This window comes from Pan paniscus, chromosome 1, assembly GCF_029289425.2.
Source record: "Pan paniscus chromosome 1, NHGRI_mPanPan1-v2.0_pri, whole genome shotgun sequence".
Classification (NCBI taxonomy): Eukaryota; Metazoa; Chordata; class Mammalia; order Primates; family Hominidae; genus Pan; species Pan paniscus.
This window is the reverse complement of record NC_073249.2, coordinates 71,346,442-71,362,915: the sequence shown is the minus strand read 5'-3', so window position 1 is coordinate 71,362,915 and position 16,474 is coordinate 71,346,442. Positions and strand designations below refer to the sequence as shown.

The 16,474-nt window shown below is 34.8% G+C and overlaps 1 protein-coding gene across 9 annotated transcripts in view; it reads left to right on the top strand.

Annotated features, from left to right (window-relative positions):
- RASAL2 (RAS protein activator like 2) overlaps window positions 1–16,474 on the top strand; it is a 376,611-nt gene that overhangs the window by 270,504 nt on the left and 89,633 nt on the right. For 8 of the 9 annotated variants that reach the window (XM_003824773.6, XM_034941343.3, XM_034941338.3 and 5 more), the window contains one exon: window positions 14,843–14,949. In XM_003824773.6, the coding sequence (XP_003824821.5) occupies window positions 14,843–14,949 (107 nt within the window). Of the gene's footprint in view, window positions 1–13,792; window positions 14,049–14,842; window positions 14,950–16,474 lie in introns of those variants that run through there. The other variant, XM_034941357.3, reaches the window with a different exon arrangement.

Sequence of the window (16,474 nt, the reverse complement as noted above, 5' to 3'; positions counted from 1 at the left end):
CAGTGAGCAAACTGTCTTGAAAAGAACGCAGAATTCATGTAAAGAAGTAATGAGAGATAACATTTGAAGGGTATTTGGAAGCTCACTATGTAGGACTAGTGACAATTTTATCCTGAAAGCCATAGAGAAGAATGAAAGACCCTTGAGCAAGAAGAAGATATGATCAAAATAGTTTTTTAGAAAGACATCTGAAAGTGATACTAAAGGGGAAGAGGCTAGAAGCAGTTAAATCAGTTTGAAAGCTATTGCAGTAGTACAGGTATGCAATAAGTGCCTCTACTTTTTTTATCCCTGTGTATTATAATTGTTGGTTTGTGTATTAAAACCAGACTGTGAATGCCTCCACAAGGAGGGCTTAATCCTCTGTCTTTTCAGCACGTGGAATACTCCTTGTGCAGATGAATGTTTGTGTAGCTCAGGTGAATAACAGATTAAAATAGATGGAGAGATTACAAAGAATATATCAGCAGAATTGGTGACATATTAGAGGAATGGGGAACAAAATGAATCAAAGATAATTTTTGAACTTGGAAGAATGGTGGTACTATTAACAGAAATAAATTGAGAAAGGGAGCCAATTTTTTAGGAAGATGGGAGTTCTGTTTAGGTATTTTCAGTTTTAGAAGACTAATCCACATCCAGACAGAAAAAACAGGTTTGGTAATTGGAAATGAAGTCACAGGTGGGAGCTGTTCATCTAGAGAAGAAAGATTGTTGATATTCTAAGCATCTGTAGGTCATCTGCTATCAAGAGCTTGTCAAGAAAAAAGAGAGGGCAGCAGCTGAAACTTGAAGAATATCAACATTTGGGGGTGGGTGGAGACAAAGAGGAGACACAGAGCGAATGACCGTAAATGTGGGAGGAAAGCCAGGATGGTGTGGTATTACAGGTGCTAAGGTAGAAAAGGTTAACAATGTGGTCAGTAGTGTCAGTGGCTACAAAAGCCAAAGAGAAGTCAGAAAAAAACCACTAGGCTTGACAATGTAAGAGACTGTTGATAACCTGTGAAAGTGTTAATGCTATTTGAGTAAAGTTGAAGAGGGAGAAGTCAGATTTTATAATACTGAGAATGACAGTAGGAGGTGAGATAGTGGAAACCACAGGTTAAGCCTTTTGCCTGAAGAAATCTGTGACTGACAGAAACATGTACCCTGTTAAAAACTAAATTGAGAAGACTTGTACATATTTTCAAGTGGAGGAGAGAGCAAGATCTTGAACCTACAAGAATAAAGACTAAGAAAACAAAACATTTTATGGGTTTGGAGGTGAGAGTAGAATTAAAAGCATAGGATTAACCTTTTGAAGGGAGAAAGAAAAAACTCATACAGGAAACAAATATACATGCCGAGATTTAGCAATGGAATGTAGGGAAGATGGGAAGATAACAGCTACTGTATTAATCTTATGCCATTTATCACACCCAGTCTTGCAGAGTTAGCTATTTGTGTACCCATTTATGTTGTTATTTGTGTGCCCATCAAATACTTCCCTGCTACTGCCAGATAAGGATCTTCTCTTAATATTTTGGCATCTTCCAGAATAGCACCGAATAGGTACTTAGTAGATACTTTTTGAATGAATGAATGATATCCAGATACCCAAAAATTTGAGACTCGGGACTTTTCAAAATTATTGAAATTATTCTGTCAGATCCAGCTTTTTTTCCCTCTTATTCTACTACTATTCTGTAGTCCCATAACCTTTTCAGGTACTTTGATAGCATTTGAAATTATTATTCAGTAGATAATGATTGCGTTTTCCAAATTCTAGAATAAGAAGGAAAATACTCAGTGTATACTTTTTTCCACTTTGCCTTTTCTAAATGGAATTTAAATGATTTCATTTTACTTCATAGAGTGAAGTAATTTATGTGATGGAATAGTTCTATGAAAGAATAATGTAATTTTGACAAATCCTAAACATTTTAAGTTTCTAAATGACTCTGTTGACTATAGTTAATTATTTGGCATTGGCAACTATTATCTGATACCCAAAATTTACACCAAACATCAAGGGAGAAACATATTCAAAAATTGAAACTCTAATTTCTGGTAATATGCCAGACTAGATAACCTCAAAAATAATATAGAGACAATTAGAAATTTCACATTAATGTAACAAACACTTTTAACTAAATGGCTGAACTCTCAGGAAGGAAAGGAAGTCCCCAGGAAGAGGAAAAAGAAAACAAAACAAAACTCAAAATCTAGACAGTAAACTCTCCTGGGGGCATTTACCAATTTTAGAATATTAGAGTTAAGTTTTAATGGCTATAATATAGGAGATGGGCCAAGGGTCTAACAAAGTGAAGAATTAGAACTGAAAGGCCTATGTCATTCTTCCCCATAGGACTGGGCCTCTGAATGAGTTACACCTTCAGTGAGAGTTGAAGTTAGAAAAAACTCTCATTGACAAATATAGACAAATCTTAATTATCTTAACCTGGACTGGTAGGTGAGGTGGGAGGGGGAAAAACATCCTGAGAATTCATAATCACAGTCGTGATAAGGTAAAACTGAAATAGTGGACAACATTAATATGTCAGAGATAGGAAGTGGGTAATTGGAATTGAAGTATTTTAAGATTGTTGAATTATTCAAGAGAAGGATAGAAATCGTGATTAACTTTAGGCTTTAAGTATACGTGTTAAAATGTTAAGGACAACTACTAGAAGAATAAAAATAGAGTATTTTTATTAAAATATTTTCAAAAGCAATACAGAAGAAAATGGAATTTTTTAAACCTGATTAACCTGATTTAAAAAAAAAGAAAATCAGAAAAAAAATGGGGAAAAAATAGAAAATACAGTAAGATGGTAAAAATAAAATCCAATTATATCATAAATTATATATGAAAATGTTAAAAGATAAATATTGTCAGACTGGATTTTTTTAATGCTATGAATGAGAGATCTAAAACACAGGGACCTAGGAAAGTTAAAAGTAAAGGCTTGGAAAAAGAAAGCTGGTGTAGCCAGTGAAATAGAATAAGACTATCAAAAAAAGTTACTGGAATAAAGGAGGTCCCTAAATAATGATAAAATATAAAAATCACTAGGAAGACATAACAATCTTACATGTACCCAATAACAAAACCTCAAATTTTATTTGGCAAAAATGGACAGAAATGGATAATTCTACAGTCCTATCTATAAAAATTAGTAAGGATATAGAGAATATTCAAAAATGCAGTAAGCTTGATTTAATGGACATATATAGAATCCTGACTCCAACAATTAGTCTTCTCAAGCACATGCAGAATCTTTATAAAAACTGGCAATAGACAAGGTCATAAAACAAATCTCAACAAATTTCAAAGCTATACAGATTACATTCTCTAATAACAGTTGAACTAAGTTAGAAATTAGTAACAAAAATTTACTGTAAAAACCTTTATTTTTGCAGTCTTTTAAAGTTACTTGCAAATAACTTGTTAGTCAAAAAGGAAAACATAATGGAAATTATAAAATACTAAGCAATACTGAAAATAGTGTATATCGAAACTTGTGGAATATCACTAAAATAGTTCTTAAATGAAATGTGTAGTCTTTTACATTGAAAAGGGCAAAAGCTACAAATTAATGAGCTAAGCATTTAACTCAACAAGTTAGAAAAATAACAAACCCAAAGAAAGTTTAGGGAAAGAAAGAATGAAAATAAGAGTAGATAATGATGAAATGGAAAATAGAAATAAACAGAATCAATAAAGCCAAGAGTTGTTCCTTTAAAAAGCCTAATGAAAATAGATGAAACCGACAAGATTTGCTAAAAAGAGAAAATATAAACAATGTTGACATGAAAAAAGTATAATTATAGAAAATTAGAGAATTGAAAAATAGGAGACTATTATAAAAAAGACCTTTTTGATAATATATTTGGAAATTTAGACAAGTGGACATTTTAAGAAAAATGTAACTTAAAATTGTAGAAGCAATAAAAAACTGTAATTAGGCCTGTGACCTGTAACCATTAAAGAAACAGAGGCTAGACACAGTGGAGCACACCTGTAGTCTCAGCTACTGGGGAGGCTGAGTTGGGAGGATCACTTACCAGAAGTTTGAGGCAGTGAGCTGTGATTCTGCCACTTTACTGGGAGTGACAGAGCAAGACCCTGTCTTGAAAGAGAGAGAGACAGAGAGACAGAGAGACAGAGAGAAAGGAAGGGGAGGGGAGGGGAGGGAAGGAAGGGAAGGAAGGAAGAGAGAAGAGAGAGAGAAATGGAATCAGTAGTTTAAAATCTACCACTGATTATGGTTTAATTTCTCATACAGCTTGACTTCAGAAAAATAATTAATGTCAAAGCACACTTGCGTTAATATTTCCAGTCAGTGATAATTCAGTTTTTCATAGCAAGTGAATAAATTAGCATTCTGGCATCTAAATTTAAAAGCAAAAAGTACCTCAGTATGGCTATTGAATCCATATTGAGTCTCACAGGTGTACATGGTTCCCTTAGAGTTTTTAAGTCTTACATCCTTTGTTTAGGGATTTCCTTAGAACAGAAAAAGTGTAGAACAGAAGATGTTCTTGCAAAAATTTTCCTTTTGGGGATGTATAATTTAAAAACTAAAGGAAATTAAGCTGAACAGATATCTAAAGAAAATGAATAAGATATCAAGACTTAAATGTAATTATGTTTAAGTGTGCTTCTCAATAAAATTTGGAAATTTGTGACTTAATTTGAGACAGGGTCTCACTCTTGTCAGTCAAGCCCTGCCTCTTCCACCTCAGCGCCTTGCCTCCCAGCCTCAGCGCCCCCTACCCGTAGTAGCTGGGACGACAGGTGCAGTCGCAAGCCGCCACGCCCAGCTAATTTTTGTATTTTTTGTAGAGATGGGGTTTCTCACCAGGTTGCCCAGGCTGGTCTCGAACTCCTGAACTCAAGTGATACACCCGCCTCGGCCCCCCAAAGTGCTGGGATTACAGGCGTGAGTCACCGTGCCCCGCCAATTTGTGACCTTTTTAAATAGAATGATGCATAGAAGGAAAATCCTCAAAACTTTTAAACCTAATTTCCCATGAGGCTTATTTATCATAATCTCAATTTTTCTGTGATAGCCATGTCACTAATAGAGAGATCAAAAGAAAAAGAAAAAAATTAGAAGAAAAAATAACAATTTAATATACATAAAGGAGAGTGGTCTTAAACTCAACCAGTTGGTTGAATTTAATTCCATGTGTGAGTTAGAGGTAACTAGAAAATTTATTAATTTATTGTGTATTAAATTGAACTATATGAAATTGCTGGTATTTTACCATTTTAATCTACCAAAAAAAGGCAGTTCTATAGGGCTGTACCTAATAGAGTCATGATTATAAGCACATGTGTCTATTGAGTGGGGGTAGGGGCAGGTGTCCAGACAAAGTATGCTTAACTATTTTTTAGTTGTTAAAATATATTTGCCATTATTTATTATCTTTTATTCTTTCTTAATAATCCCTGCAGACAAGCAAGAATGGGTGCAAATGGTTTATAAAAACATTGTGAGAGAAATACTTAAAACAGAGAGAATTCTACCGGTTAAAATTTGTTTAAAAATTTAGACACAATCACAAGATGATTCCAATCTTGCAGTGACTTAAGACCTCCATTATGGAACACTAGTATCAGTATTAGTCAGGAATATAGCTTAGTTTGGTACCCAAAACTAAAACGCATATAATCAAAGAATATGAACTTATATAAATGTATTAATTGGAAATCAAAGAAATGTGAGTAATTAGGCCTGGTTTTATGGAAGTAGATGAATTGAAGTTGATATTGAAGGTCATCTAAGAGTTGGCAGATATGTAGGTGAAAAAAGCAGGCATGTGAGAATGAATGTGGCCAGTTTGAGATTAGAGATCATCTGACTGAGGCAAATTGTAGAAAATTGTTGGCAGAAAGGACTAAATATGCAAAGTAGGGCCAGGTGATTTTTTTCCTAATGTCTGACTATCTAAAGATCTCTAGGAAGGAAATTTCATCCAGAAAGTAATGCTTTAGGGAGATTAATCTGGTAATGATGAGTAGGATAGCTTTAAGCAGGGAGAGACTGTAGTCAGTAAGAGCAGTTAGGTGCTTCCTGCCATAATCTGCATGAGAAGATAAAAAGCCCTAGATTAGGATGGTGGATGGTAGTGGAAATAAGACAAAATGAAGCCAACAGCTGTTTCGAAGAGATACTTAGCAGTGTGTGTTGGCTAAAGGGGGGCAAATCAACACTATAGGCTCCTTTCTTTTTTATTACCTTCACTAATGGGTGATGTTGAGTGTAAATGATTTTGTTTTTGTACAGTGTCATGTGCATATTTAGTTCTCGGTAAATCATTAAATTTTCATCTTTATATTACAGGTTTACATATTTGTATGTTTTCTTTTTTTAATGTCCTCTATTAATATTTGTTTGGGAAATAAAACCCAAACAGAGGCTCTGGCATAATCAAGACTAAATCTTTTTTTTAATGTTCACTGACTACCAAAATGATGGTATGAATAAATCTACCATTATACCCCCAATTATACATGAAGCATATTAACAATGAGAATATATTACTAAATCAGTTACAGAAAAAGTTATATATGAAGCATATTAATAATGAGTATATATTATTAAATCAGTTACAGAAAAGGTTTAAATAAAGGTGTTAGGCCCTATCTGTAGATTAGAAGAGATTATCTTCCACAGTTGATGACAAAATAAAACTCACAAAATAATGAAGTTGATACCTTATAAATACCAAACTGAAGTTAATACCTTATAAATAATTGGACTGACATGTTCAAAATAGTCATTTTATGCTGAACAATGCTTTGTTGTATAGTAATTGTTCTTTGCAAAACCTAAAATATTAATGCTTTTTATCTCTGTTCATCTCATACAACTTATCTAAGTACTTATCTCCCCACATAGGTATACTGAAGATTAGTGGCATTGAAAGACATGGTTTATTCTGGAGGGCTCTTGTCACTTTTTTGTTCAAGGGATCAGTATTAGATATTCTTTATAAGTTGTTTCCTGTTTTGTTCACGTTTTTTCACCATTAACTTTTGTCATTTAGTAAACTTTTGTCCCTTGTTATTGTTTTGCCTCACCTCTCTGTGTTTCTTGACTAGAATGTTTTTATCAGCATCAGCATTCAAGGATTGAGTTGTTCTTTACAGGTTTTGTGTGCAGAAAACACCTCAAGAGTATGACTTAATTCTCTTTAAAATATGAAGAAAACTGGAGTCTCCGTGATCATTCATCTTATTTTTTTTCTCCATTGCAGCCCATTATACAAAACACATGGAGAACAGGATAGAATGCATGGCAATTAAAGCTGTCTCTAAAGCCAAACTGCATGGATTCTAATCCTGCCCCCACCCTTTTTACCAGCTGTGCAAACATGGGCAGAGTAATACATGGGTGATAGTTCCACCTCCAAAGAATTGTTTTGAGGATTAAAGATGTAACTTATGTAAAACATGTAGCAAATAATAAGGCATAATATAAGGTTGGCGCAAAAGTAATTGTGGTTTCACATTTTTTAAGTTGCAAAAGCCACAGTTACTTTTGCACCAAACATGACGATTTGATGTTTATACTTGTCGTTGTTATGTTTTCATCATCATCATTAAGATACCCAGTTGTCATCACTAAGAACTAGATACGTGTTTTCTATCTGAAACTTAAGATAACACATAAATATCCCTGAACTATTTTCTTGGCCTTTTCAGTTGAGAGTGTTGTTTGCACTAAAAGTATTCTCTACCATCTCATCCAACATTGTCATGTGAAGCCCTAAGTTGAAGAAATGGAATACTTGTGGGTGGTATTCAGATTCCTTGGCTGGGGAAAAAAATTGTTTTTCTATTATGTTAACTAGAAGAAATATTTAAAAATAATAATAATAAATTTACTGAAGCAAGGAAATGGTGGGGAGACTGGATGGCTTTACTTTATGAGAATTTACCACATTTATGTACTTAGCACCAATTTGTACATATTGGAGTGTGTGGGGCATGCAAACTTGAAAGGACTACTTGTTTGAGTGAAGTACTGCAATCTGAGTGATACAAATTGGGTGAATTAAAGTGGCTCTGGGGATTTGTATTTCAGAGCAGCTGGATGCTTGTGGCTGACAGTGCATAGGCTTTAAGGCAGTAAAAGTGGGATACAGCAGAAAGTATCCTACTGAAAATGGTGGATGAAGTTTATAAAAACACCCAGGTGCTATAGTGTTAGCAGCTGTATAAATGCAGTATGTGATTTTTCTTCTCTTTGCTCTTGTCACTTTTTCTTTATAATATTTTTCTAACTCTGTCTTTTAAGTTTCTATTACCTTTAGGAGTCCTCCAGCAAAAAAATATGAAATCTTATTTTCATGAAAGCCTTTTTTGTTTCACAATTTGCCATTTGTTATTAAAGCCCCTCTACTGAAGAGCTACAAACCCATTTCCTCCTACTATTTCATCCTTCCTATTCTGTTTCTTAAATGTCTTCTGTGCATCCTATGGAAGAAGAACCCTCCTAATTCAGAATTCACAGCATGGAGAGAGAAGTTATTTGCTTATTTCATTCATTAATAACTTGAGCTACCAACATACCACATCCTATTTAATGTTGTCATTATTTACACAATGCAAGGGAAAATAGATTATAGTGAAGTGGACTCATTCATAGCAACACTATATATGCCAAAATTTCAGTGACTTGAATGGGTACACAAACAGTTTGGTTTGTATTCAATGTTTTATCATGTATTGTTGAAATGTTGATTTTTAAAAAGGCTTTTGAAGTAAACTGAAGAATTCACTTTATGAGAAAAACATTAGAAACTTGTTTCCTACCTACAAATATCAAAATTATTAAAGAGGCATGTGAATAATTATAATTGAAAGAGTATTTACATTTATTCATGTTTTATAATTCTGTGCAAAAAAATTACTAAGAATTGGTTCAGGTTGCCATTAATATGAAGTGCTTAGAATCCTGTATATGCCAAAGAAACTGCATCTGTGACATGTGATATTTTTCTGTTCTATTATAACTTGAGAATTTTACTATGATATTTTAGTTTCTTATATAATTGTTCACCAAATTAAAGCTATAAATATCTTTCTACATTTTCTTTACCTTTCCTGCTGAATTTCCTCCTCTGAACTTACTTTATTCCCTTTTAAATTTTGCCACCATCCTCAGAGAGAGTAATAATTGTTACTATCTCAGGGGCTACAGCAAAGATTAAGTAAGTTAGATACTAGGCCCAGTACATAGCACATAAATTCTCAACATGAGCTAAAATTAGCTGGGTGTGGTGGCACGCACCTGTGGTCCCAGCTAATCAGGAGGCTGAGGTGGGAGGATCGTTTGAACATGGGAGGTATAGGCTGCAAGGAGCTGAGATTGTGCCACTGCACTCCAGCTTGGGAGACTGAGTCCGTGTCTCAAAAAAAAAAAAAAAAAACCACACACAAAAAAAACTCAATATGAGCTAAAATTATAATAAAAATATTTTCCCTAGACAAATTATTCACAAAGAGGCGCTTAAATAGCTTTTATAATGTAACTCTTTTAAAAGAAAAAAAATTTAAATTATTATCTTTACTTGTTTTTTACACTATGGTAACTAATTCTAAAAATGGTAGACATTATAAGAAATTTATGTTATTTATAATAGTTAAGTATATGCAAATATTATATGGCATATGAACTTCGGTTAAACGAGATTGAACAAAAAGTAAATGTAATTGATGCCTATAGATATTTGACCATATAGTAATGACATTGTGTAGCAGATACCTTTCTCATTTAAGATATTTTCGGAGTCTTTTGGAACCTAACCCTCAGTTAATATGATAGACATTTCACTTTACTCTCTTTCCAAACATAATAACATTCCAGATTTATTCTGTATCACATTCATTATTCAAAATCCTGAAAAGAAAATTGGCCTGGTGGAGTTGGCTCAAGCCTGTAACGCTAGCACTTTGGGAGGCCAAGGCGAGTGGATCATTTGAGCCCAGGAGTTAGAGACTAGCCTGGGTAAGATGGTGAAATACCCTTTCTAGAAACAGTCATGGTGGCACACACTTATAGTCCCAGCTACTCAGGAGACTGAGGTGGGAGGATCACTTGAACCCCGGAGGTGGAGTTTGTAGTGAGCCCAGATCATACCACTGCACTCCAGCCTGGGCGACTGTCTTAAAAAAAAGAAAGAAAAAGAAAAGCATTAAGAAATACCAGTAAGTGTATATCTATGGACTTTCAATATGATTTGTACCTTTTGGTGACGCATGTCTGACCAGGTGGTTTTTCATTTTAGAGTTAAAAAAAAAAAAAGTCCTTACAAGAGAAGATTAATGAGTTTATATGTTTTGGTGCAAAATTAGCTTTTTGGAAGAAAGGGGTTCTTTAAAATATAGTAGTATTGTAGTGTCATTTCCTTAGCTATACATTTTCTTCTGTCACTGTCCTTATATTGGCCAGTATTATCTGAACATGTCTGCCCCAGTTCCTCTCAGACTTTACCTCCTACTATTTGTTCCCACTCACTGGCACTAATCCCACTGGCCTTTGTTGCGGTTTACCTTAGAAGCTTTGTACTAGCTTCCCTCTACCTGTAGTCTTCTTCCCTGTTAAACCTGCAAGGCTGACTTCCTTACCTCCTAAAGTATTGACTCACACCTCACCTTTGCAATGCAACTACCTATTTAAAATTACTGTACCTATTCATCTCCCTGACTACTTTTTATTTCCCCCAAAACACTTGTCACCTTCTAACTTACTCCTTAGGGTCCTCTCAAATACATGATAGGAATTTTTGGCATTTACTCCCTGGTAAGTGAACCAAAGGCAGTGTATACACTATTAGGTTCTAAGGCAGAAATTGACTTCTGTTTGTTGAACAGCAACATCCTCCACCAAAAGTATATTTGCCCCTATAATTATCCAATTTTCAATTTCTTTGCCACACTTTCCAAAGAAAGTGCGTTGACATAGAGGAAAATGTGTGTGTTGAGGAAATGATAGTACTCTATTTTGGATTTTAAAAGATTCTTCCTTCCAGAAAGCTAATTTTGCCTCAAAACATATAAACTCATTAATCTTGTCTTTATCTCTGTTTGGTCTGGATAACCCAGTTTATTAAATGGTGAAGACCAGGACAGAAAAGGTGAAATGGCTTACACAGAATCGTACATATCATTGGTAGAGCTGCTAAGAAAAACATCCAGATGTTCTCTTTGTTCAATATATCATTCTATATGGAGCTGTATTGGAGGTTATCTCTCATCATTTTAAGTCGTCACATCATCTGAGGTCATATCCAATGGCAAAGGAAATGAAGAGATAAATTTAAAACTTAACCAGGCTTTTTATAACTCTTTTTGCCTTTCAATCTGAAGATGAAAAATATTATGTTTAGAGATGAGAAAGTGAGGCAGTTTCAGGCCTTTATCTGAAACAATATTGTATCTCTCTTGTCTCATCAGTCTTAGAGAATGAGCGTATTTTAAAATGACTGTAATTAAATATTGTAACTATGAAAAGAACATTAATTTCACAGCAGGTGAAAATAATGCAATAGTATGTAGCTTGAGTGGGGGTAGAGGATACAGCTGTCTAATTTTGGTCTACTGGAACTAGTGTAGATTTTCCTTCAAACTGAGCAGAAATGTAGCTCTTAGAGCATAGTAGCAGCTTTCCTTTCTGCTTACAGATTTAAAGTTAAAGGCACAAGTTTAATATGCAGTTCGTTCTGTGACTAATCCAGCAGGTTGTTCATTCCGCTCTTGCTAATGCTGCTACCTTGCTTCTAAGTGGACATTGGTACTTGGGGTATTTATTTTTCTGTATGCTTTGAAGTAGTTATGAATCTTCTGAGAACTAAAGAACTGGGATTCTCCAAAGGCCTATTCTACACTAGCAGATGAGTGGTGGTATTGTGGGGGTTGAGAAAGCAACAAAGTGTAAACTTCTTTTCATTAGGTGATTTAGCTTTACCTTATTTCTTCCCCTTCTTTCCCCTTTTTAGTGGAAATTGTTCAAACTTCAGGAATGATTTAATATCTTCTTTCTGGACCCGATAATACATCATATAAGCTACATCAGCATTGTATTTTTTCCCATAATACAGAAAGCGAATTTTTTTTTAATTTTATTATTATTATACTTTAAGTTTTAGGGTACATGTGCACAATGTGCAGGTTTGTTACATATGTATACATGTGCCATGTTGGTGTGCTGCACCCATTAACTCATCATTTAGCATTAGGTATATCTCCTAATGCTACCCCTCCCCGCTCCCCCCACCCCACAACAGTCCCCGGAGTGTGATGTTCCCCTTCCTGTGTCCATGTGTTCTCATTGTTCAATTCCCACCTATGAGTGAGAACATGCAGTGTTTGGTTTTTTGTCCTTGCGATAGTTTGCTGAGAATGTTGGTTTCCAGTTTCATCCGTGTCCCTACAAAGGACATGAACTCATCATTTTTTATGGCTTCATAGTATTCCATGGTGTATATGTGCCACATTTTCTTAATCCAGTCTATCGTTGTTGGAAAAAAGAGAAAAGAAAACAGAAGTATAACAATACCATATTTATTGGAGTTTGAAATGTGGCCACTAATTTTAGTCAATATAGTTTCAAATAGTTAAAAGCACTGAAACATATTCATTTAATGAGTTTGTATGCCTGAAAACTAAAATTGGATGTATGGAAGAAAGTGAGGAAATTAATTTCAGTTTTTTTCCTTAGCCAGAACATTGCAAATTAAGGAAATGGTTTACTAGATCATTTTATTCCAGCTAATGAAATTTATTTTTCCCCCAATTTAGTTTCTCTGTCAATTATTCAGAAATTAAAACATACTATATTGTAATATTAAATCTCCAGTATCTTCTAATTTGATATGAGGTTACCTTTATAGGTAATTATTAGAGGAAAGGTGAGATTTTTTTTCTACCTTCACCAGCCCCATTCCCTGCCTGCCTTGCCCCTAGCCACATAGAGTCATCTAACTTGGATAATTACTCTGTAAAGTCATATTCTTGAAGTCTGGAAGTCTTTCTGTTCAATGTGCTCCAACAAGCTGATTTACTTAAATTCAGTGCTTTGTGCCATTCCCATGAATCTGAGCTAATTATGCTGCCATTTTTCAGCGATGTGCATTAGAAGTCATGTGTGCCTAATTCTGAGAACGGCTTTGCACATTAAGGCTCATTTGACTAGTGATGGTTAGAGAGAAGTTAAGGGACTTACAGTTACTGGTCATAATTTTAAAATACAGTAGTAGTATGGAACTCTCTTGTACTGCAAGCATACAAGATGCTATGTTGTCAGCCTCTCAGTCTTTAGGAATGTTCCAATTTGGCTTGTGCCTTACCAGTCAAGATGTCACAGAGAAGATATGTTTAGTCATGGAAAAGAAAATCAGTGTCCAGCATGCAAAGATAGTAAAAGGGTAAGCACTTCCAATTGGATTTTCATAGGAAGAATTGATTTGTGTGCATTACTGGATCTGTGTAAAATGGTGTCCTTTTGGCACTAGCTGGATATACATTTCAGTAAATGTTTTTTCTTGCTGCACATTAGTGTAAGACAGTGAAATTTTCAGTAACTGAGGGAAGGCAGTGGTTGGGCATCTGTTAATAGCCTGAAAGTAACTAATGAGGATGTGCAGTCAGAACGATTGATTGAATAGCTGCAGTCCTGTGTATTTCTTTCTTGCTTGCTCTCTGCAAGCTGTGGAGAGGGAGGGGGAAGAGCAAGACACAGAGAGGGAGTGAGAGAAAAAACGCTCTCTCTTAAGTGGAAGTAGCACGGATCCCAGGGGCCAGGAGGCCAGAAATGGAAGTTTAAACTGCATCTGTCTTTTAAAGGGAGAACAGCAGGAATCAAAATGTCAGTCTCCGGAGTTACGATTTACTCCTTGTTTTCTAAGATCTGGAAGATAACACAGAATACTTTTTTTAGGATGTGGCTTTTTTTTCCTTGTCCATGTTGAGATTATCTAATGTTATCTGAGAAGCTGGATTCCTTTATGTCTGTCAGTTGAAGTGGCGATGGGAAGCAGTTGTGATAAAGGTATAATACGTATATATCTATCATCTGTGTGTGCGTGTGTATGCATATATATATATACACATGTATATATATATCACTCTATGAAAAAATCTTAAAAATGTAGCCTTAATACAGTATATAGTAATTAAATGGGAGAAGATCACATTATCTGCAAAATCCTAAGCTTGTTAGGTTAGTTTGAACAGATTTAGGATTCCAGAGTAAGATCTTAGTAAGGTCATATTGCCAGAACAAGGAGAAGCTGATCTATTTTTATATCTGCATAGGCATATATGTTATTTTATCTTGGCAGCAGCTTTCAGTCTTCTCATGGCCCTTTTGTTGCAGTCTGGTGAATCATCTTATCTGCACAGAACTAACTTTGACCTTTGTGCAAACACCATCAAATCATATGCAACATTAGACTATATTTTGTTCAGAAGAATATTAGAAATTCCATTTTATTCTATTAACTCCTACATTGCTGACATATAGAGAATTAGATTTATATACTGTGAGATGCAACTATTAAGTGAACTTAAAGATATTAAACATAGCTCAGAGGAAATTATTTTTATATGTGCACAGATGAAAATATAAACTGTCACACTAAAGCAGATTCTTAACTGTGACCAAGTCTCTCTAGTGTCTTGATAGTTTAAGCACCTCAAAGATAGATAAATTACGTGAGATAGAATGTAATGTACCTTTAAAGCATGCTGGTTTATTGTGAAAAACCAGTAACTTTACAGTTTAGTGGAAGATCCTAAATTTGGGGTTCTTAATGATGTTTCAACTTTCCTCCTTTTTTCCAGAGGTACCAGCAGAAAGGTCCCCTCGTAGACGGAGTATCTCAGGGACCAGTACATCAGAGAAACCCAACTCCATGGACACTGCAAATACCTCACCCTTCAAAGTACCAGTAAGTGTTTATCTTCTTTATAAGAATATTTTACTTTTCCTTTTCTCCTTTCTTCTTAGAGTTAGGGACAGCTACTAAGGAATCCAAACATTCTTCTCTTCAAGAATTTCTCTATAATTCTGTGATTAAAGGATAGACTCATCAACTTGTGTAAATTAACTGTGGTTAATTGTCAACTACTTTTTTTTTTTTTTTTTTTTTGAGACTGAGTCTCACTCTGTCATCCAGGCTGGAGTGCAGTGGCGCGATAACACTCACTGCAACCTCCCCCTCCCGAGTTTAGGCGATTCTCCTGCCTCAGCCTCCGGAGTAGCTGGAATTACAGGCGCATACCATCATGCCTGGCTAATTTTTGTATTTTTAGTAGAGGCGGGGTTTTACCACATTGGCCAGGCTGGTCTCAAACTCCTAACCTCAAGTGATCCCCCTGCCTCAGCCTCCCAAAGTGTTGGGATTACAGGCTTAAGCCACCATGCCCAGCCGTCCACTACTTTCAGTATAATATTTATTAGGTTTTAGGGAATATTATTTTTACTCACAGGGTACTTAACAAAATATGTAACTACATTAAGTTCAAATTCCTCTTAACTGTAGAGTTCAAATCCTTGCAGACATCTTTTTATCAAGTTGCTAGCAAAAACCTATCACAATTCTGTAAAGAAGCTGGTGGGAGGTTTTTTTTTTAGGAACGGGATGTAGTTTTTTTTATTTTTCAGAGCTGGAACATAAGCAGAGAGTGATGAGGCTCAGAAAGTTGCAGACTAAATTCACAGAGAATTAGACAATTGTGAATTCTAATCCTAAGACTTGGTCTGCACTTTGCTTAAGCTATCTTTTGGATGACCATGGAAGTGCTTAAGAAAAACCTTGAAAGAAACTAACTCCTTAAATTGACCAGGCAGTATTGAGAATCAGCATTAAATACAAAAGAGGCTGGGCCTAGTGGTTCACACCTGTAATCCTAGCATTTTGGGAGGCTGAGGTGGGAGGATTAATTAGACCTTAAGGATATTATTGTGTTCCGGGATGGTCTATAGTGCAGAAATTGACATTGATAATAATGATCCTGAATCATCAAGAAAAAGTGAGATTATATTTATTTCACTATTTTTTTAAAAAGTGGAACTATCTTTGTGACATGCATCCATTGAGAATATTTAAAATGTTGAAGATATGTGATGTTTATAAAACTTGTTATCCAGAAAAGTGGTTTGTGAAGTACCTCATTCCTTGATCATGCTAGATAAATAATTTATTTTTTTAAGAGAAATCAAAATATGCTGGCTAAATGAGTACTTGGATATCTGTAGAAATTCATTGTATTTTCTTAAATTTTCATGTAATACCAATAGTAGTGTGATTTATATCACTTAAATATATTGCTGATTAGAAGAATGTCTAATTTTCAGGTCAACACACAATACATTTATAATTAATATCACAGTGGACTCTTTGAATTTGGGAAAGCAGTACAAAAAGGAGTCAGACTTTGAGATATTTAACTTAGAGTTGTTTATGCAATATC